Genomic DNA, 23,911 nt, shown 5'->3' with positions numbered 1-23,911 from the left:
AGAGGTACAGTGCTGGACCCTCTTCAAGTCAGGTCATGCTTTCTTAGCTTGAGTGAATTAAGGTGAATTTATTCAGAGTTGGTCAATGGCGCCTCCCTCTTCTCTTGCCTCTTTGATAGGAGAACTTGTAAATATTAACCAGGGTATAAAACATCTCATTTTTCAGTAACGTCTCAGGAGGGAGGAAGAGCTAGGGAGAGAGGGGAGGGGAGAGACTGGAGGAAATGTTTCTGAATTACATCCAGAAGAGAATTAATTTGAAAGTGTTGGAATACCATTTTTAGTTCTTGAGACAATTATAATTTATAATTTCAACTCTGACACTGGTGGCATTTTCTGCCCTTAGTGAGGAAAGCTAAATGGCAAAGTGGTTAAGTGGAGGCTTGGGAATTTAAGCCAGTTATTAATAGTTGATCCAAGATTATGGGTATGTATGATGGATGGTGGCTCTTGGAATAAATATAAAACTGATTTATGATCCAATTCCATGAATCTCTTCTCAGCATATGTAGTACAGGAGGGTTTTTGCTCGCTTAGAGCAACAACACTGAGGGTTTTCATTCTTTTTTCCTTTTGTTTTTCTTCCTCCCTTCATATCTCATGTAGTCTGAGGGTTCTTTCAGGTTTGCGGCATGTTTTGACATCTTTATGTGGAATCTTTCACATGCATGACATGAAATGACGTGAGGGTCCAATGTACTCAGGGAAGTAGCCGTGAGAGACAGTCATGGTCAAATCACTACCCAAGAACTAGCGGTGTACCGCCGAGTTATCAAACATCTCATTCTATAACCGACACTGTTTCAATCGCATGAACATCATTCTGGTTAAAAAAAAAATTCCAATACTGTGAGTCATGTTTGAACATGTTCAGAATAATATTACATATTTATGAATAAATTCTTTGAAAAATATAAAGATTGGAGTAAAATGACCTATGTCACAATAAAAGTGTTTCTTCCATTATCATTGTTATTCAGACATCTCTCAGGACACTCTTGTGATTTTATTTGAATCAGAGCAAAACATGTTACGGAGAACCAGTGCTTGGATGTAGTAATTGGTATAGCAGAATTTATTCCCCAAATGTGTTTGTGATCTCAGTAAATATTGTCACTGACTGAAAATCTATTTCATGCTTTATGAGATATAAAACTGAATGGTAAAAATAAAAGGTATACACATTTGAAAGAAATTAGTGAACAGATATTTCTAGGAGTAATGAATGCTTTGAAGAAATATGTTTACATCTCTCTCTGTTTCCTAATTTTAAGTTTTTTTCCCTAGAAGATTCTACCAGATATGTTGGCAGTTGTGAAAAGCTTTTTAGTTGTTTCTGTTTATTGCTTCTTTTAGAATAGATAGGAGGAAAGGCCGTCTTTCCATTAATAATCTTTCAAGCCACTGGGAGAGTAGGAACGGACAGCAGCTTAGTCGTTGCTGCTTTTAAAAACCTTATTAGAATAATATACCTTCCAGAGGCATCTGCTCCTGCTTGAATAGGCAGGATGATCTCTCTCAGTGGCTGTCAGAAAAATGAAAGCCAGATACCTACAACAAAATCTCAGAGCGTAAGTATCTCAGGAGTCCTCTGGGTGGGTTTTGTGGCTTCATTGAGCATGCTAACCATTCCAGCTTGTTTCCCTTTTGCATTCGTGGTAGGCTTGCCAGGTGGAATAGTGTTTCCGATGGATGTTTAGGGCCAGGGATATTGAGGCAGGACCTCCTGGCTTTCCTTTTATTGCCTCAGGAACTCAAACTTCATCTGAAGAGCATCAGAGCCCAGAAGGCAAGGGGCCTGAACTCTCCCAAGTCAGAAGCCTCAGCTAACTTTTGGCAACTTTGGAACTTGTACTGTTAGGGTTACTTCCCAGGCCAGAAATTTGCATCAAAGGGCTAAGAAAAATACATCCAAAAATAAACATGAAAGCCAAGACTTGGTGCCAGGAACTCCAGCCACACACACATCCTGTTGGCTGGTTCCCTGGTCTCTCTACTCACAGCTCTGATTCTTTGAAACTAAACGGAAGCCTGATCCGATGACTTGGACCTCATGTCAGCATCAGGGGCTCACTCCTCTGTCTTCAAGCTTTTCCGTGGAGTGGCAAAGTAATTCAAATGCAGAAGGAAAAGGAGTGAGATTATTAGGAGTTAGCTAAAGTTTAAACATAGGGGAAAAAAAAAAAAAAAGGAAGTCTTTTCTCATCACCTTTGACTGCCTCAGCATTCCTGGAAAACTTCAGCTCTGTTTCTCTCTGTGGACCAGAGGTGCTCAGTAACAGACGTGAACAGGGGACTGCAGGGGATGGAGGCACGTTTGCTGCCCAGATAAAGGGTAGCTGTTCACTGGATGTCTGAGAACTCTGAGAGACAGGAAAAGAGGGACGCATGCTCTACAAGGTCAGAGTCTTTGTGTTCTTCTCTGTTCTTCCGTGAAGGATGGGACAGTGGGGACATGGTACCTGTCACGGTTTACATTCGGTTGGAGGAATTATGCTAACATCTCTGGCTTTTCTAATTATTTTCCACCAGACCTACATAGGTACCATGGCGCTGCCATAATTTGATTTCATCTTTGTTTGTGGTGTCTGTGCTGTGGGGGTGGGGGGTGGGGGGAGCTTATCTTTTTCTGATAGTGAAGAATATTTATGTAGTCTCATGATCTTAACTATATTTCTAGAAGAGAAATGTAGTTGTTCATAACTAGGCAGAGTCATATCTATCACATCAATATTAAATATGTATCTATCCAGTGACATATTTGAATGGCATATATTAAAAATGAATTTTGGGGCCAGGAACAGATTGAGTGTGATGGTATTTTCCCCTCTGGGTGCCTAGGGGAGGATATCTTGACTGTAGCTCTCAGATTATGTGAAGTCCTCAGTGTTTATGAAAATTCTGCTGCATTATTGATAACTCAAAGCCCCACTGGCTCCCCAAGCTATGATCTCACTGTTTCTCAGAAGATGATCAGGGGGTCTGAATAGATCAAGGCCTGGCTGGCAGGTGCCAGGATGCCCAGCTGCTGCCCAGCATGCTGGTTGGTGCTGTGACCAGTAGTCGTTCCTCTTGCTGAGGCTCCCTGGAGGTTTCATTTCAGGAGTGTGCAGTGGATACTCTGGTCTTCCGTTGTGCCAAAAGGTTCTGTGCCTCCTCATTTGCCAGCAAGTTGGGCACTGTGCCCTTCCAATGGCTGCTTGCCTCGCTCACTTCTAAAAAGCTTCTGACACACACAACAAGCATACTTGGTTCCCACCAAGGGGAGGTGCAAAAGCCACCCTGTCTGCTCCCTTGTGGTTTACAGTGTAGTGGATAAGATAGACCAGCATATGCACAAATGTAAGATTAACTGAATATGAGACAAACCGAAAAATACTCTGGGAAAGATGGTGTCTGGAGGTCATGGGGGGAGCACAGGGGAGGTTTATTTCCAGCCAGGGTTTTGTTTCATATCCACAAAAGAGCTCTGCTTCAGAATTCTTTTGCTGTTTATCAGCATCCCCAAAGGGTTGGGGCCAGTTAATCAAATGATGGCATTGGCGGCAGCCTTGTGCTGAGGGAGGGGCAGGGCTCCTTCCTTATGAGTCCGCTCTCTGCCCTCTCCCCCTCCTCTGTGGGGCCCCAGGCAGTCTAATCAAGGAGAGTGTCATGTGCTGCATTTCCCCAGGCCCAGCTTTGTGTGGTGTTTGTTTTCAGTCATCATCTGGAGAAATTCACAGTGAGGGTTCATGGGACCCCAGGCAGAGGCAGTTTAATGGGAAAGCCTCTAAGAACTTGAGACTTCTAGAAGGAACTCCTGGTGTGGACTGTTGGCTCTCTTTAAGCTCTTTATGGGTAGAAAGCCCTGTGCTTGTGCGACTTTCCTGCTCTAGTGGGTCCAGATTCCTCTCGTGCATCAATTCCAGGCTTCTGGTGAGAGGTTAGAGGGCTGGGGTGGTGTCTGACACCAAGAAAGAAATAGCAGGAAATTTGGTCACAATGCTGGCCTCTTAGGTTCCTGCAGTCTTGACCCTGGTTGATGTCCCTGACCTCAGTGTTCTGAGCTGTCTAGCCCAAACCAAGGAATGCACGACAGACCTTCCACAGGCCATTCATGTGGTCGAGTGGTCTGGCCTGAAATGCTGATCTATTCCTGGTTTAACCCAAGTTTGTGGGATGACTTCCTGCAGCACTCTCCAGCCTCCTGGGCCACCTTGTTGTACAACAGAAATACCATGACTTAAATCTTACCTCAAGGGTTGGAGACAGTCAAGGTTAATGCCCATCGATTATTTATATGCCTTAAGTGTTGAAAAATACAGTGTCTCCCTCTCTTTTGGTTTGCAAATGAAAGAAGCCACAAATTATGTGAATGGGAAGAATAAAATAGAGGGCAACAGTTCATGTTCTATCAAACTGTAGACAAGGAGAAGAACTTTATGGTATCTTTCATTTTTTGTGAAAGGGTTGTGGCTCACTATAGAGCACTTGCCTCTATACTGTGAGGCACTGGGTTCAATTCTCAGCACCGCATATAAATAAATAAATAAATAAAATAAAGGTAATATGTCCATCCACATGTCCAGTTATGTCCAGTTATAGTTCTTAAACTCATTCTACTTAGAATTACCTGGGGGAATTTTTATTTTTATTTTTTTTCCTCTCATGCCTCACTCTACCTAAATCAGTGAATTCTGAATCTCTAGAAGATGAGGCCTGGCATCTGTGACCTTTTAAAGTATCCCAGGTGGGTCTAGAAGGCAACCAGGGCTGAGAGCCTTGTGTTCCTCTGTGCTTGCTGGTTCAGCATATACCTAGCTGGCCTCCTTGCCCCTGGCTACAGCTCTGTGATGGATCTGTTTGCTCCTTGCTAGTCTGTGTTGAATTTCCTAGTGTGTTTTCAAATTGGGGTTTCTGCCAGATTTAAGTGATCATGGCAATCATGTGGGAGAGATGAGCGTGTGGGGTTTATTCAAGGTTTTCTGAATTACAGCTTGTCTATGTCGTGTGAAAATAAGTTGCAAGAACATTGCCTAATTCCACGATCCTACAGGCACACCCTCTCAGTGCAATGGTGCCATCTTCCATTAGGTTGTTCCTGGGAACCTCTATGCTTGCCCTTGTGAAAGAATGAGAATAAAAGAGGCAAGTCTTATCTTAGTATTATTATGAAAAGAGTTTTGGATTCATGGATCTTCTGAGAATTTGGGGAGCCCACGATGTCCCTGGTCTGTACTTGAAGAACTACTTCTCTAGGATAAGTTCCCAGAAAATGTATAATGTTTGATAAACATGGAAACTTTTCTGACTCTTATGGAGGGGGGAGCCTCAGATCCTCCTGCCTTTTGTGAGGACTGAACTGGATTTGGATATCCTTTTTTTTTTTTTTTCCCTCTGAGGTCCTCTTTAAGCCCCTTCCAAGACCAGCCATGTGCTGGCTGGCTCTCCTGGAGCAAAACCTTGTAAGAAGCTCAGAAGTGGCAATCCAGAGAACTGAAGGTTAAATTCTTGGTGAAATATCCCTGCTTCAGGTCTGCTAACTACTGTTTCTGCTGTGCTTTCCTGGTCTCTTTGTCGAGTCAACCCAAGATCCAGTCCAAATGCCACCTCCTTTAACATCTGCTGTCATCCACATCAGATGAATAATATCAGGGAAGAAATAATGGCTGCTCATTCACACCTGTTGCTTCTTGCAGGTCTGTTTTTAAAATCATATTTGTCTTTGAAGGAAAGACTTGGAGGAGGCTGAACTTCCTCTCAAGGCGATGAAATATACATGATCAAAAAGAAAATGACCAGGGGCTGGGGTGTGGCTCAGTGATTGAGCACTTGCCTTGCACGCAGGAGGCCCTGGGTTCGATCCTCAGCACCACATAAAAATAAATAAGTGAAATAAAGGTATTGTGTCCAATTATAACTAAAAAATAAATAATAAAAAGAAAGAAAGAAAAAAAGAAAGAAAATGACCAGGGCTGGGGTTGTGGCTCAGTAGCAGAGCACTTACCTAGCATGTGTGAAGCACTGGGTTCAATTCTCAGCACCGCATATAAATAAATAAATAAAATAGAAGTATTGTGTTCATCTACAACTAAAAAAAAAAAAAAAAAAAAACTTAAAAAAAAAAAGACCCGATGGGCGTGGTGGCACATGCCTGTAATTCCAGAGACTTGGGAGACTGAGGCAGGAGGATTAAAAGTTTGAGGCCAATCTCAGCAATAATAAAAAAGGGCTGAAGATGTGACTCAGTGGTTAAGCACTTCTGGGTTCAATTCCTGATAACAAAGAGAGAGAGAGAGAGAGAGAGAGAGAGAGAGAGAGAGAGGAGAGAGAGAGGCCCATGATCAAAAAAGGAAGACAGGTTGTTAGGGAGCTTGATATCTGATTGGGAGATGGGGATCATCAGGAAGGACAACACCTACATTTGCTTCGGTTCAAGGAAGATTTAAGGTCCCCCAAAACTGGCAAGGAAGCTGGAAGCTAAGGAGTCCTGGCCTGAGATAATCTGAAGCAAGAGGTTGAAAGTGACTTCAGAACTGACCCAGAGGGAACTAAGGACTGTGTAGACACACGTGATGCATCTGGTTTCTCCCAGATTTAGCCTCAGGTCTTGATCAGTTGGTGCATCTCACTTTCAGTGGGGTCTCTGTGGATGCCACAGGGCAGGAGTTCACCGTCAGGCCTGGTCCTCAGGTAACAGAAGTGCTGCACATCATTTATTTTCACCTGTTCCTCCATAACTGGGAGGAACGTTCCCTGAGGAGCATCCCACTGAGGGACTCATGACATGATCAAAGGGCCTGATCTGATTAAAGGACATCATGGTCATGTGGATTTCACATTTCATGGTGGGTCTCTGCTTTTTAAAAAATTCTTTCCACATTGTTTTTTATTGGTGCATTATAGTTATACATACCGATGGGATTTACTGTTGCATATTCATACATCCACAAAATATAACAATATAATTTGGCCAATATCACCCCCAGCTTTCCTCCTCCCACCCTCAGGTATCTATTTTCTACTGATTTTCCTGAAATTCCCCCACTCTTTTTTTGCCCCCTCTTCATCTCTTTCACATGTGAGAGATATGTATGACTCTTGACCTTCTGAGTTTGGCTTATTTTGCTTAACATAATGGTCTCAAGTTCCATCCATTTTCCTACAGATGAACTAATTTTATCCAATTTAGCTTTCTGTCTTCCAGAAATATGATAATTCATTTAGTCCATGGCAGTCAAGTCTACGTGGAGCATCAGAAAAGGGGACAGGCTCACAACAGGTGCTTTTAATTTAGGATTCATAACCCTGGGGAGTTCATGAACCAGCTATTTAACCTTTGATATCTTTTATATGTATGTGCATCTTTCTGCAAAGAGGGTCCATACCCTTTAATCTGATAGGGGTCTGTTAATCCCCAAAAGATTAAGAGCCATTTTCTGTAGAATTAAAAGGTTATAGACCAGATTAGGTAGCCTATTCCCTCTTCATGGGAGAGAGAACTGAAAATTGACTCTCATTTTAACACATCATTATAGGATTTCTCATGGAGGGAGCAGAAACAGAAAATAGTTGTCGTCAGGCTTTAAGGCTTTGATATTGGCATTTCAAACTTTTTGTCATGGAAAAAAAAGTTAGAAAAATGTGAACTTTCAGGGATGGAAACAAATACTTTATAGATAGAGGTTCTATACCCATTGTAAAATAAATATTTCTAATTTATGAATCCACTGCCCCACTAATGCTCATTTAGGCATTTGGTATTCAGTTTCAAAATGACTAAACTACATTAAGATGTTTTCATAGAAGTGTGGATTTGTATTCTCAGTTCTCCTGCCCTTCCCCCCATGTCTTCCCCCCGGGGGGAGGGGGTGGAAACTGTCCACATATAACAATTCCAGTAAAGCTAATTGGACAACCTCAGACAAGGGTATTTTAAGAAATTAACCATAACAGCCCATTGTGCAAAGCAAGAATTCTGTTTTTATTTTAAAGAAATTATTTAACTTATTAAGACTAGGTAATAAATGCTTTTGGTACAAAATTCAAAACATCCAACAGAGTATATAATAGGAAGTTCTGCTCACCAGTAGTAGCCTCACTGGCTTCTTCCGTACAGTATTTTTTGCTGAATATTGTCTGAGATTGGCTTATTGGGCAAGATAACATTGACTTTTCTCAACCTCTTGAAAAGGAAAATAAGGTGAAAAGATTTAAAACTATTAAGACATTTTGAGTCATGATTTTTTCACGCAGATTGACTCTAACATACTTGTAAGGTTTTAGTTTGCTTTACTGTTTACTTTTTTACTAACCCTAATAAGTTGGACATTGTATAACATTATCCAGTGTTTTAAATCTGAGAATATTTTGTAAAATGTGACTTTGTTTCAAATAGAAAATCAGAATAATCAATTTTAATTTGTATTTTTTAAGAATTAGCCAGACAAATGGGGGCACAGCCAATAATTCCAGCAATTTGGGAGACTGAGACAGGAGGATTGCAAGTTTGAGGCCAGCCTCAGCAACTTAGTGAAGCCCTAAGCAACTTAGTTAAGATCCTGTCTCAAAATAAAAAAAGATGACATTTTCTTCAATCATTGCCCAGGTCCTGATTCAATACATTTAGCTATTTGCAATGTTGATTCACAGAATCGAGTCTCAAAGTTCAGCTGCTTCTGTGTCTCCTAAATATTCTGGCTTAAACTCTTTTTACTTTTATATACTTTCTAAAAGATCCTTTTAGGAATTGAATCTGTGTTCACTTCTGAGTGGTTTAGTACCACAGGAGAAAATGTATTACAATTGAAAAAATATTTCAGATATAACACAAGAAACAAGAGATATTTTAAAATGACTTCTCATGTATTCACAACCAAGCTTCAAGAAAATTAACCAAAACTTCCTCTCATCTACCTTTCATTTCTGCACAGGTGACTATTTTCTTCCATATAATGTTTATCATTTCTATGTTTCTTGATGTCTTTTTTTTAAATACATGTGCTATTTCACTATTTTCAATGTTTGAATAAATGATTTTTGAAAAAAATAAAAAAGGCCTGGGGATGTGGCTCAGTGGTAGAGTAACCCTGAGTTCAATTCCTGGTATAAAAAAAAAAAAATTCAAAGTAATGTGCATGTTTAGTAATATATAAATATAAAAATAAAGTTAATGAAAAAGTAAATATAAAAATAATACCTCCTCCAGTTTTAATAAAGCCTTAAAGCTATAGGATATCATGTTCACACCATATTAGTAAATGCAACATGAAAAATCCTTTTTGCATTAATTTTCTGAGAGGTTATCTCTGTAAATAACTTCTCCAGATATTTCCCGAGTTGACATGTATCAAGGCAGGCACCCCTTGTGGCGTAGCTGACCTTGCATCCAGGGCCCTGGAGAGAATAAATATTTATGTTGACCATGCAGCTGTCATGAATTGAGTTCATAAAATGGAGTACAGGTTTTAAACCCTGGCATAGTCTTCTTGCTTAATCTCATGGCTCCAAGGCTATAAATCAGAATGAATGTTTGCCTGCAAAAGGAGAGCAGGAATAATACTATGAAATAGTGCCTTTGTTTACTAAAATATTTCTTCATTTAGGTGCCTATCTTCTTTTGACTGCCCTTTCCCTGGATTTCATTGTTATTTTATTTTTAAAAACACATCCATTGTAATCTGAGTTGAGGGTGACATAAAGCTCATAAAGCTAAGGGTAGGTAAGAGAGGTGAGGTAAAAAGAAAGCTATTTTTTAATATACAAAAGTAGGATATATACATACAAAGTTCAAATAGGACACACAAGGCTGACTGTATAATTTGTAGGGCCCAGTGCAAAATAAAAATATGGGGTCCTTTGTTCTCCCCAGAATAAAAAATTGTCGTCAGTGGGGCTAAAATATTAAGCCTTTTACTTTCCTCTGCATTCTCTCTCGACTTGTCATTTGTTCTTTATTTGCTATTTAATGTTATTCTAAGTGAAGAAAAATCAAAAATTTAAATTATTAGCATAAATTTACTATTTATCTTTCTGTGGTGCAATGCCAGTTTTAAATGCAAATATAGGAACATTTAACTTGTATGCAGAATCCCTGAAATTACCTATTTATATTTCTTAGCTTGTACATGCATATGTATTTTATTCTTATCAGGGCAGTGAAAGCCATGCATAAAACTGATTCAACTGGTTATATTTCTCTTCTTGAGGCACACCAACACTTTCTCTCAAGCTGACTGATGAGTAAGGAAGAACCGAAAGGAAAAATGGGTTGTCCTCTTTCCTTGTCCTTTATGTCATTATTTTTGGCATGTTTGGCTAATGCATGGAAGTAACCTAAAGAAAGAATATGATAGCGTTTCTTTGCCAATACCCTTCCATTCTGTGTTCAAAGCAAGAACAGATTAAAACAGAAAATGGGGCCCCTGGAGCTGGCAGCACTCATGCCCATGAAATCAGCCCTGAGTATAGAAATGCATGAAATGAAAAATAAAGTTCTTCCTTTTTCTTCCACACTCATATTCCCAGCTCTTCTCCACAGAGGAAATTATTTTAATAGTTTCTTCAGTAACATTTCACATTTCTTAAGATGGATGCAGATTAGATATGTAGATATGTAGAGATGTGTAGTGGTGGATTAGACACGACTACAATTCTTCACAACTTTTCCAATTAGAAGATATAATCTGTTTCTTCCTCTTGAATCCATACTGATCCCAGGGCATACTTTGACCTATAAAATTCAAAGACAATGACTTTTTTTTTTTTTTTTTTTTTTTTTTAAACTTCAAGTATTGGCCCTGCAATACCCACTTTTGCCCTCTGGGTGTGCTGACTACATCCTATGAGGACACCTGAGATGGAAAACCATCTAGTCCATTCCAGACATTGCAGCCATGGTAGTTGGAACCCCAGAAAAGGAAGTGCACTCAGTCCTAACCAACCCTCCCCGCCTCCACGCTCACTGCAGCTGCCTGAGCAAGTCCAGGGTCACCAACACAACTTCCCTAGAGCCCTCAGAAAGTGAAACATCAAAAACCATTGTTCTGAGCTATGAGATTTGGAGTAAATTGGTATGAGCAATAACTATGGTACATACATTAAAAACATTTGTGTTTTTTTACACCCCCATGAATGGGACTGCATCATTTGTATGGTCTGTATGTATCCTGCTTTTCTTCATGTAGTGTATATCAGAGAAAGTCCTCTGTCTGAACCCATAGAGTTTAGCCACATTATGAGACAGAGTTTTTTTGTTGAAGGGGTTGCTATAATTTATTTAACCTATTCCTATGGATGGGCAGAGTTATGTTGGGTTTCATTCTTGTAAACAGTAATGAAAGGGACATTCTTATACATGTATTTTGATGTATTTTGAGGAGTAAGTTTTTACCAGTGAAGTTGCGTGGACATTATATGAAATTTAGAATTTAATAAAGATTTTCTAAATATACTCTGGAAAGCCTGCACCAATATACATTGCTCCCAACAGTGTGTGACTAAACTTGTTTTGTTAGTTCTTCAATGTGGTAATTTCAAACTTTGAAAAATTAATTAGGAGGCTATTTTGTCTTATATTTCTCTATCACTAATCTTAATTAATTCCTTAGTTAAACTTAATACCTAATTATTGTAAGAGGTTAAACATTTAAAAACATTTCTTGATAGTTTTAGTTTTTAATCTGTAAGTGACTAGTTTAAGTTCTTTGTCTAGTACTCTAATGGATTATATCTACAGTTCTAAGATCATAAAAGCCCTTTGTAGATTAAAGGAACATACCCCCTTTGTCATATGCTTTTAAATATCTTTTCCAAGTTTTTGTTGGAGATGTATTCTGTGAGCAGAAACATTTCCTGGTTTGCATTATGGTTTTCTTTTTCACTCATTAGTTTGTCCCCTTCAATCTCTTTCCTGTGAACTGTGTTCCAGTGACACTTCCCTAAGCACATTTTGCTGTTAAAGCAAAACTTTAAAAAAAAAATCATTTCGTTGTTTGCCACTCCTCCTGGAAATTATTTTAGTTTACCCATTTAATGTTATTTTTATCCTTTTGCTACTGGAGAGATGGTACTTCAGGAAGCCAATCCCAAATTAGTTGGTTGCTGGATCTGTTGGCTACAAAATGCGGTTCCCAGCAATAACTCATCCTTATCTATTTGGGGGAAATTAAAGGGAAGAATACATTTTTAAATGATATCACATGCTGTTTTTCTTGGCTAGATCAGTGGCTTAGCTGTTCAGGACATGGTCTCTTAGTCTTTTTATGGATCAGAGACTTAATGGGACTGTTTTGTAGGGTTGAAAATGCAGAGACCAGGTAATTCTGCCTTCATGCCTGGATCTGATCATTCCCAGGTGCTCAGTGCATCACCCCTCAATGGTCTGAGAAAGTCCGGATATAATCAGGGAAAATATCAGAGGCAGCTTCAAAAAACTGAGGGGGTGGTAGACTGAGAGGTGGATCCAAGATCAGGTGCAAAGTGTAAAAGTAGAGAAAAAACGGCTCTTGATTTGGAGATTGATGGGACCATGGTGGTCAGAGGTGCTGGTGAACAGCAAAGCAGAGCTGGTGAGCCCTTCTAGAAAAGCTCAAAACATCAGTGATTCTCTTGTCAATAGATAAATGTCTATTTGTTAAAAAAACAAACAAACAACTTTTAACATCTTTGAGGCAGGATGAGAGGCTCATTCTTGACTCGGGTGATGAAGTGTTTATGATAATTTCTTAAACAATTACAAATTGTCTGCTTTTCTGAAAATTGGTTGCACATTGAAAATGTTTTATTTATATTTTTTTAATATTTAGTTTTTAGTTATCGGTGGACACAATGTCTTTATTTTATATTTATGTGGTGCTGAGGATCGAACCCAGTGCCTCACGCATGTTAGGTGAGCACTCTACCACTGAGCCACAACCCCAGCCCCATTGAAAATGTTTTAAACACTAATAGTAAACATAAAAAGAAAAAAAAATAGATTGATTTTCAATAAAATAAATAAATAGACTTCTTTTAAGCATCAAAATATTTTTGGAAGATATGTTTATAAATTATTTTGTGTTATTTCTCCCATTTTTCCTTTGGTAAAATATTAAGGTTTGTTTTCCTTAGACATGATGACTGTGTCATCCTTACAAACTTAGGCACTTATTTTGTGCTTCAGTCATCTGGTGCTCTTTGAGGCTTCTGAGCTGTGTAGGAGTTTGTGCCCCACAATAAATGGCACCAGAGCGTCACAGAATTCTGATGCTTTTCTGTTTTCCTCCTGGCTCCAAGTTGCCGGCTCTTCCTTTACACTGAAGTCAGTATTCTGCTCCTAGACACCCTCCTTTCCCCTTCTCCTAGTGCTTTATCTCTGCTAAAGGCTGAGAAGCTACAAGGCAGGCTTTTAAGCCTGGTGTTTAAAGCAAGAGTAAAGATACCTAAGGGGATGAGTCATGCGTGCTCACAGCAATGCCATCTGCTACCTCTGATGTGTGAAACAAATGCCACATTTATTTAGGTGGCTCAAGGGACTTACTTGCAGCTCTTATGATCAGATCAATTAGGAGATGCATCTAAGTGACCTCTGGATTATCAGTATGTTGTTGAAGTGATTTAAGTCCTTATAAAACATTTCTACATTGTTCACCAAATTGCAAGCATATCCAATACTATCTAAGTTCCTTAATAAATAAAGAAGGCAGTTTCTATGGTAGCAAGCACATGACCTAGTAAGTCTCCAATGTACTTGGGTCAAAATGAGATTTTTCTTCTTATGGCTATGTGATATCGGACCAGAAATTTACACCTCAATTTTTTTACCTATAAAATGAGAAACTCAAACATAGCTTGTATAGTTGTGGCGTGTCTGAGTATGTAGCCCATGGGTAGTCATTGAGTAAAAGACATTCATTAAATGATGACAATTTTAGACACATGTAACTTGAAAATAATTTGAATGTTTTATTGGTATAGATCATTAGAATATATTCTCAATATTTCTTTTTTTGACTGCTTTTCATTTGTTGGTAATTTTAAAAATTTTGTTCTTTTTAGTAATACATGACAGTAGAATGCATTTTGATATATCATACATACATGGAGTATAATTTCCCATCTTTGTGGTTGCACGTGATGTGGAGTTACACTGGTAGTATATTCAAATATGAGCATAGGAAAGTTATGTCTGATTCATTCTATTGGCTTTCCCATTTCCATCTCTCCTCTCTTCCCCAGTATCCTCATCCAATCTGGTGAACCTCCACACCTCCCTATTCTCAGTTTTTCTGATAATAAAAATCTCTTATCCTTAATGATACATAATAAAATATGCAATTATAAATTGCTAAAATATTTTTAAGTAATACTCTTAATCATTTCCATTTCCAATTCAGAAGTCAAATTCTCAGTGACAGTAGAAGACTACAGTCACCAATGACTTAGGCCTAGCCTGTCTTTCATTTCTTTAAAGCTCCCAATTATTGGAATGTGGGTCTGGAGCAAAAGAGGATGAGACTGAGCATCACTGTTCCTGACTCTTTCCTGACTTTCCACCCACCCCCTTCCTGACTTTGAATGACATTCCTGGCCACTCCAGATCTTCCAAAAAGAAGTGGGAGATGAGGTAATTTCTGACTCATTAAAATGGAAATGTACCTTCACTTCATAAAAAATCTCTCATCTTGATGTAAACTCAGGCTTATCTTTTAAAATGCAAACTGATAAAAGAAAAGAAAAAAAAAAAACCCACACAATCTTGGCAACAAAGATTTTCACAGTAGCTTCCTTTGAGTGCCAAAACTTCTCATGCATGGACATGTGTGCCTGCATAAATATGTACAAAACACACCCACTGCTTACATCCATTGATGCCAGTGTCACTTCCAAAATAAATGCCACAGTACATTGAGAGGAGTGTAGGTCTCTGTGCTTTCAGGTGAAAGGTCTGTGCTTTGAGATGGCCAGCCATCAGCTGAGTGTGCTGTTGGGGGAACGGGCTCTTGGTTATAGCACATGATGTCCCTGACGTGAGACTCTGGAGTAAACTCACAGCCCTGAGCTTCCGCTCCGATGCTGTGATTAAACTGCTGTTTGGGTGTTGCCTGGCAGATGAGAATAATAACAGCACCGCTTGGGTAAGAAGGGTATTGTCCTGAGGTGTGGCGTCCTTTTGACTTCCTCCCCCAAATGGAGTGCTTCCTGCCTTCCAGCTGAGGAGTGAGTCATGTGAAGGGACTTGAGGATGTGACACCGGGGACCAGTCAGGCCATAATTATTTGGATGGCACAGATGACAAATCTGCTTTGGGCACACTTCTCATTCAGGTAGAGCCGGGAAGTTGTAAGCAGGGCTGGCAAGAGCTCACACTGAGCATCTTCAACTTAGTCCTGTGGTGTTTTCAACAACCACAGCCACCAAGTCGTGTTCACCGGGATTCTTACTGCAGATCTGAACATCCTGATGATTATTTCAGTACCTTGTGGTTTCTGGCATTTTTAGAGTTTATTCAGGTTGAGAGATTGATGATGCGTTTGGTATATGCCTGAGATAGACCTATGGATGTGCTCCAGTGGCACACAGAAACATACGGCCAGTAGGACAGTCTTACAAGAAGACTCCCGGGGGTTGGTAAGGAAATGGCTCCTATTCTGCATTAAATTGTGTTTTTATAGAAGCTGAACACTAGAATTTATTATATGTCAAGAGCCATGGTAAGGGTGTATATGTGTGTGGATATATGCATAAAATTTTGCTGAATGCTAACTGCGACCTTAGAAGGTAATAATAGACATAAAAATAACAATATACCTAATGATTACTTCACTTGTCCTTATATTAAGTAGGCAATTTGTACAATTTGTCTCATATCATCCTTTAAGCAACCCTGGCCAGTAAGGATTATAATCCCATTATATAAGTAAGAAAACTGAGACTTAGGGAAATTAAAGAACTTGCCCAAAGTTGTATTGCTAGTAAACTGAAGGAATTAGGATTTCACTAGCCCTGTCTGACTTCAAAACTCATGATTTATAACATACCATCTTATTCTTTTGTGATCAACCAGTATCCATAACAAACCAGCTAACCAAACACACTAACAGACCCATAAATAAGTAGACAAAAAAAAAGTTTCAATCTCTTTGAATGGAATATATGTGAGAAAAATCCTCACTTAACATTCACTTGGAGAGCAATAGCCTAAATGTGATGGAATGTTCCATTTTTCACAATAAGTTTCCATTTTTCATAATAAGTGTTATGAGAAAAATTAGAATCGATAATAATTGAGTAAATTCAACAAACACAAAGTGTCTCTGTGTTGATTATGCTTCTCATAAGATGCTGAGGTGGAAAATCAAGATCCTTAAGAAATGAAGCCCCCTTACACAAGAAGTGTAAGCCCCCTTACACAAGAAGTGTAAGCCCCCTTACACTCCTAATGGTTCAGTAGTGCATCATTTCCTACAAGGAGAGGCCATTGGAGACTCTGCCTTCTGAGTTTCCTAAAGATGAAGTTTGTTTATTTTTCTGCACATATCACTGTGTGAAAGGGCATCCTTCTTACAAATGTCTTCACTCTTTCAACTGTGGACTTCCAAGGGATATCAAAATCTTGGTAATCAGCTACCCTATCAAGATGAGCGGGCAGTCTAAAAGGCCCTGGGAAATCAAGGCAGTAATCTATTTCCCACTTTTGTTTCCCCTGCAATTTTTTTGTTTTAAAATGAAAAACTTAGACAAAAATGAAGTAAGGTATTATATGAGCCAGCTTTTAGATCTTTGATTTATGAAAAAAAAAAAAGAGAAAAGAATCCAGAGGTAGCTTTGTCCAAGAAAATCTCATGTGTGATATAAAGTTAATATCTTAAATAAACTTAATGTTATAAGTCTGCTGATGGTGAAGTCAATTTTTAGCTTTTTTTTTTTTTAACCACAGAAATATATGTGGTATAAAAAAATTCTTGCAGGATCTCTGAGTCTGGAGATGATTTTTGATATAATTTGAAGGTATTATGGATCCCAAACACTTTTTCTGCCTTAGGCGTTTAGTTCATGTGTGTGTAAATTCCTTTCATTTATTCATTTATATAAAATTTATAGAATATTGAGTATTTACATCATTATGCAAATGAGATATAAAACTTATGGTTATTGGGCCCAAGGAGGTGACTATATGATTCAAGAGGTAAATCAAGTATTTATATATATGCATACATATATACACATATATTAAATATATGTATATGTGTGTGTGTGTGTGTGTGTGTGTGTATATGAATGATTAAGTATGCATATAAAAGTGAAATACTAACATTAAGGGGAAAGTGAATGGAGCAAAAATGATGAAATGATTAATGTCTTCTTTTCTGTCTCCTTAAAGTGCTGAGAGTCTCTTTTCTCTTTAGTGCTTTGCCTTGTGCTTCATTTTTGATTCAAAGCTTTTATACAATTTTACTTCCTCTATCGAAACCTTTGAGCATGAGAAGAATTATGGTCAGATCATCCTTGGGTTCAAATTATTTGTATGACTTCTCTTCCATTAAGCATCTGTGTTTGCTTTTCATTTGTTTCTGGCTCTGTTCCTGTGAGAGATGGTTCTGGGCAGGCACGTAGCTACTTCTCTGTCTTTAAAGAGAGATTTTCCTCCAGGGGAGAAAGCTGTTCTCTTAACTGATCATGCAGTTCTGGTAGGCAAAGGAGCAAGTGGACACACACTTAATAGGACAGATTGACCTAATCAACCTAGTTATCAATAGAGCATTATGTTTCCAGTTGAACACCTGCACGACCCCTGTCTAATGCACTTAACGATGAACCACTTATTTTTGGCCTAGTGTGCCTTTCTCTTAATTTTTAGTATGTTGTCTAGTTCACTTCCTGGAATCATGTGCAGTGTTGGGGTGAACCACTATGTAGCAGCAAGTCTTAGAGGACTGAGTGAAAAGCCCATAATGGTGACTGTCTTATTGCAAGACCCATATTTATTAAATAAATAATTGTGAACAATTTGATATAAATTTCAACCAAGATGAATGTTTTTTTCAACCAAGTTTTTTTTTTTTTTTTTTTTTAGTAGAAAAGAAAATCCACTTGGAAAGCACCAAGTAAGGTAGCACTCTTCTTCCTCTTCAAGTCCTTTCTAGGGACGTTATCTCGAGAAGGCTTAGTAGCTTAGTAACTCTAGAGATTATTCAGTGTATTCCTTTTTTTACAATTGAATATCCAGAAGCAGGTCCAGAGAACTCATAAGGACCTCCCTGAGGCCTTCATTGTTAAGTATTGGCAGAGCCAGGACCAGCTTTGGTTTCCTTGTTGCTAAAGGACAATTAAAAAAAATCTCTGAAGGATGGTTGAAAAACAAATGTGGTATGGTAAAGCCTTCAATTAATTGCTTGGGATTCTAGTGAAAGTAATAGATCCTCTTTTCAGAAAAATATACATATACACAAAAGCATGGATATAATTTCACACATGAACTTCATGAAGCTCCTTCAGTGACCACCATCTAGGGTTCATGATCTCCACTTTGAGAAGAACTGATACAGATGTCATTTGACAAGAAACAACCTGCCTGTTGCTGAACCCTGCCATAATCTAATTCCATTTGAGTGATTACATGATTGTAGAATGGTTACTGCCGCTTCTCAAAATGCCCCCTTAGAATTAAATTATTAATAAGAAAACAACTCCCAAAACAGACATGTAGATCCACATGTTAGCTGAATGCACATTCACAAAAACACATGGTTACTCGTGAACATAGACTGTTAATTTAAAAAGCATCTACTTTGCACAACATAAAGACAGGTTAAAGACTTGAAAAGTTTGAATTTCTTGCAACTATCTGATCCACTCTTGAAAAATATTTTTATTATCCCTCATTCTTCTACCATATTTTCTTTTATATTAAACACCAGTCATGGTGTGTATCATTAAGTACCTACTGTGTACCTATTGAATTGGACTCTGGAGGCTAGAAAATTAGTTATCCAGCAAGTATATATGGACTCTCTTATGTGTCAGATATTCTGAGAGGATGGACAAAAGTTCCCTTGAAAACATGGGCCTGGTCTTTTTTCTCAAGGAGATTATGGTCCATTTGGGGGGACATGATGTTATTAATATGCATTAAATGGTCGATCTTTATTGAGTGCTGTCAAACTTCAAGTGAGACAGAAAGAGAAAGAGAAATCACTTTCAGAGGAGCTTAATTTCATGAAGGAGGTGAAATTACTGGGCTTTGAAAGGTAGGTAGGATTTGAGAAGACCATAAAGAAAAGGAAGGTCATTTTAGTGTTCTGGTTATCTATTAGTTCATAATACACTACCCCAAATGCCATCACTTGAAACAACAGTACTTTTTAAATTTTGCTCATGAACCTGATGTTTGAATAGGGTTGGGAGGGAGAGGCTGTCTCAGTTCCACTGCCATCATTTGGCACCACACAGAGGAGGATGCAGGCAGTCAAAGGCTCACAGTGGTGTGCCCGTGACCAGAACACTTACAGTATGGCCTTTCCATGTGGTTATTTGGCCTCCTCCCAGCACAGGGGCTGGGTAACAAGAGCTAGTGTCCCAAGAGAACCAGGCAGAAGCTTCTTTAATTTTCTGGAGGAAGCCTTGGAAGTCATCAGTTGCCTCTTTGTCAAATGGAGCCTATGTCCCCACCAGAATCAGGGGCCAGCAGCAGGGGTACAGGGGTGGAGGGGGGAACATAGGCTACATTTTTAACACATTGAAGTCACATTGTAGGAGGAACATGCGGGGTGTCGGGGGGAATTATGGTCTTTTGGAAAACACAGTCTACCACACAGTCCTGGAGTAGTGGAAATGCGGTTGCAGAGGTGGCCAAGTTCAAGACGTTTGGAGGATCAGGTTGCAGGGAGCAGGGGATTTGTGGATAGGAGCTTGGGAAAAGGGTAGGAGTCTCAGTGAAGGAAGTTGAACTTGGTCCTGCTGACTGTAGCAAGTCTTTAGCATTTTTTTTTTTCTTTTTTCACACCATAGTGTTCCTGGACTGGAATGTTTGGGCTGTGGGGACCAGGAGTTTTGGAAGTTAGAAGTGGCATAATTAACTGGGAATTTGTTAAAGTGGTCTAGATAGGCCATGCTCAGGCCTTGTGTAGGGTGAAACCAGACTGGAATGAAGTGAGCCATTCCAGGGAATATGTGATGTTGAGATTAGTAAGAGGCAATAATGGAAAGGGGGAAAAATAAAATGGCTATGATGTTTCACTGTTTCAAGCTAAGTAAAAATATAGGCTCTGCTCCTACAGAGGTTGGCAGAAGTTTTCCAACAGAACCTGCCAGGGCAAGTCAAAGTGTGCACACTTGGATAATTAGTATTTCCCAAGCTCCTACAGGGAGTTCTGTGCAGATAAAGGATGTAATTGATTTAAGCACATTTATAAAATTAAGATTTTTTTTCTCTAAGTATGATTATATGGTTGTCTCATTTTTATCTTCAGAGCATTCCTTAGTCTGTTACTACAGATCTCACAATCCCTCAGCCACAGTTCTGAAAGCCAAATAGTAGAGAAAACCAAAAGTTTTTGTAAGCCCTGTTGTCAGCAATGAACTCAAAGGATATGGAGGAGTCTGTGTCCCACTTAGTAGGACTTCATGTGTTTTTTTTTTTTTCTTTTCCTTAATTACCTTTTATTTTTATTTATTTTTTTAATATTCATTTATTTCGTGTTAGATGTTTGATGTGTTTGACTTTGAGATTCTGGATGGAATCCCTATCTTATAGATGAGACTACTGACACCCAGAAAACTAAGTGCTTTAACCAAGACACCTACATGAGGATGGGGATCTGAAAAGTCCACCCTGTCCTCCTCTGTGGTGAGCTCAGTCCCAAAGCTGTGCATGGGAAATGTTTGAAGAAGTGACCAGTTTCTGACACTAGGTGATAACTGTCTTGTCTGATAGGTGCTGCTATTTTTTCCATTAATCCTTTGAAGGCAGGATCAGTGTGGTATTTGTGTCACTTACTTTACATATAGAAAAAGCTTCATCTTTGAGACTGACTGTTCCAAGTTAGGCTGTCTGCTGGGTTCATCAAGTTCTGGGGTCAGTCTTGTATTTGGTCAGTGCCAAGACTTGGAGCAGGCACAGTCTCCCCAGGGCAGGATGGTCTTACCCACTTCTCTTTCAGAAACCTCATTTCAGTGTCCTACACTGGACCTACAGGATCTGGAGGCACAGGCCAGGATTAAGTCCCTTATGTCTGTGGTGTGCCACCTGGGAAAATGGGCATTGGCCAGTGAAGCACCCAGGAAACCCAGACACATTTCCGCCCCAGGCTTTTCTCCTGTGAAGGCAGCCCGTGCTTTTTCATGGGGAGAAAATGACTTTGGACTTCTCGCCTCTTCTCATTTGCCTCCTTCCTCTCCCATACCCCACAGTGAATCAGCTGTATGCTCTCAAGCATGAGAGTCAATTACTCTTATTGTTAGGCTTGGCTATGATTGTCTTTAATGGTCAGAAAATTATCCAGCATCTAAAAAAAAAAAAAAAGCCACAATTAAAAAATTCAGCCACAGTGTGTCCCTGTGACTTTTGGCTGGCACTGAAAGAAGCATTTCCTCAGAGGAGTTCTTTCAGACATTTGGCATTTAGTACTTGTGTTTTGCATTTTATTTCCCAAATGGAAACCTGAGGGCTTGTCGTTTTGTTTTGTTTTAGTCCTTCCAATATCAGGCATATTTGCAGCCATCCAAAAAATGAAAGTATCAGTTTAATGTCATTTTGGGGTTAGAAAACGTTTGATAGCGAATAATCTTTGTTTTCTATGTGCAACATCAAGCAAGTATAGGAATGCTAAGCATGTTCAGACCCTGGATCTAGCTTTAAATAAATTGGCATCCTTGTCCCACTTACTAAATGCTATACAAGTTATTTTATTGGGAAGGAAACTTTGACCAACCTTATAGATTGTTCAATAGGAATACTAATCTCAATGATCTTGGCCAAAGGAAATACTCTGGGAGTCCTCACTGATAAGAATGGCCTTGGGCATTTGCAACAGGAGTCCTGGGGGCAGCGATTCCAGTCCAAGCTGGGAATGCTCTGGGTTGTATGGGAGTAGGAAGTCCTGGAGCTTTGTGGACCTAGAGTATGTCTGGCCAAGCAGCAAGGGTTATACAAAAAGGCGTGACTAAATACGTGCCAGACGTCACCACCTCTTACACTTTCAGGAAGCCAGGAAGCCACAGTGGCAACACTTAATGAGATGGCTGACAGCCAGTTTCTAGTGGGCAGGATTAAAATGCAAACCAAGCCCAGATTTTTTAATTTAATTAATGTCTGGTGTTTGCCAACCAGAGGGAAGATGATGGAGTGCTGCAAACAAATAGCTTAGAGCTGTGCTGTCACTTGGACTAAGTAAGACACCCTGACATGACATAGCTGGGATGGCAGCTGGCCCGCTCCTCTATGGTGCTGGCAGTGGATTTGGCAGATAGGAGGGGGATGTGGAAATGTTCCTGAGACATGGTCTATACACAAGAAGACCTTTAGCAAAAAATCGAGGTGAGATACACAAGATTTACCCCTTTAGCCATCTTAAAGTGCACGAGTCGGTGACATTAAGCACTTTTATAGCGTTGTACAACTAGCACCACTGTCTACTTCCTGAACTTCTAACACTCCATAAAGAAACCCTGTACCTATTAAGCAGCCAGTCCCCAGTTCCCCACCCTGCAGCCCCTGGGCCATCGCTCATCTGCAAGTCGGCTTCTCAGGATAACACTGAAGCTTGGGGGGAGTTGGAAATCAGGAGTTGGGAGCTCTTTTCCATTTTGGTTCTGCCTTTATCATATCTTGGCAGTCCTGTTTTCATAGCAATATAAGGGAAAGTCTGTAACTTAGCCTTTCCCAAGCTTTTAAAAACAATTTCATGGTGGTATATTTCATATCACAAAATCCACTCACTTCAAGTATAATTCAATGATTTTTAATATCTTCACTATGTGTTGCAACCATCTCTATACTCCAATTTTAGAAAATTTCATACTCCCAATAGCATTCTGGGTGCTTATTTATAATTAATCCCATTCCATCCCTAGACTCAGGCAACCACTGATCTCTTTTCTAAGTCTTTATATATTTGCTTTTTTTATGGACATTTTATGCAGTGAAATCACATGCTATGTTGTCCCTTTCACTGATCATATGAAATCCATGATGCATCCAAGGTGGGCCATGTCCACTAATTCCTTTTTCACTTTTGAATTGTATTCCTTCATTTACCTGCAAACAGTTTTTGAAAGAATTTTTTTGTCTATAATTTCTGGAGGGGTGGGTTATTAGATGACTGTTAAGAGCCTCCTCTTCCAAGATGCTATACAAAAATAGTCCTGGGGTAGTTCCAAATTCTTAAATCATCCATTTATTTAGCAAATATCTGTTAGGGCTTCCCAGCACCCTGAGCTCTGTGCTAGACCTGGAGGATGTGGTCCTACACTCTTGGAATTTCTGCTCAGGCATGGCCTGGAGGGTAAGCCTTCTTCTGTTGTGCATAGTTCCTCTTCTGGTGGGTCCGTGGCACGCAGATGCACCAGGATGGAACTGACATTGGTTACAGGCAGCTTTCTCCCCCGACTGTGTCTCTCAGGCATGCTCTGTACTCCTCCTAGGTGCTCCCATTCCTCTGAGTTTCCAGCACATTATTTTGGAATTGCTCATTAGCATGGCTCTCCTCTCTCTGGAATGTGAGCAACTTGAGAGCAGAAATGGTATCCCTTTACAGGCTGAGCTCAGTACAGCACCCGGTGCGTAGAAGGAACAACTGATTATTCGATGATTGAACGGATGAATGGATCCCATTCTGGCAAGGATCAGGAGCAAACAGAAGAATTGGGGACACATAGTCCTCTTCCAGTCTCTTGAGTTCCTGATGTGCTTATTCTTCTTTTTGTGGTTACAGAGTTGGTGTCACACGAGTGC

The 23,911-nt window shown here is 39.5% G+C and overlaps 1 protein-coding gene and 1 non-coding gene across 3 annotated transcripts in view; both read left to right on the top strand.

Moving 5' to 3' along the window:
* The first annotated feature begins 2,030 nt into the window (after positions 1-2,030).
* Rapgef4 (Rap guanine nucleotide exchange factor 4) overlaps positions 2,031-23,911 on the top strand; it is a 214,962-nt gene continuing 193,081 nt past the window's right edge. For both annotated transcript variants that reach the window (XM_076866656.2, XM_076866655.2), the window contains exon 1: positions 2,031-2,400. In XM_076866656.2, the coding sequence (XP_076722771.1) occupies positions 2,389-2,400 (12 nt within the window). In that variant the 5' untranslated portion in view covers positions 2,031-2,388. The remainder of the gene's footprint in view (positions 2,401-23,911) is intronic.
* Trnaa-ugc (transfer RNA alanine (anticodon UGC)) lies at positions 5,786-5,857 on the top strand. Its single transcript has one exon. It is a non-coding gene; the product is annotated as a tRNA-Ala (tRNA).

The sequence above is a fragment of the Callospermophilus lateralis genome, chromosome 9, assembly GCF_048772815.1.
Source record: "Callospermophilus lateralis isolate mCalLat2 chromosome 9, mCalLat2.hap1, whole genome shotgun sequence".
NCBI classification, from domain to species: domain Eukaryota; kingdom Metazoa; phylum Chordata; class Mammalia; order Rodentia; family Sciuridae; genus Callospermophilus; species Callospermophilus lateralis.
This window is presented reverse-complemented; position numbering and strand designations above follow the sequence as displayed.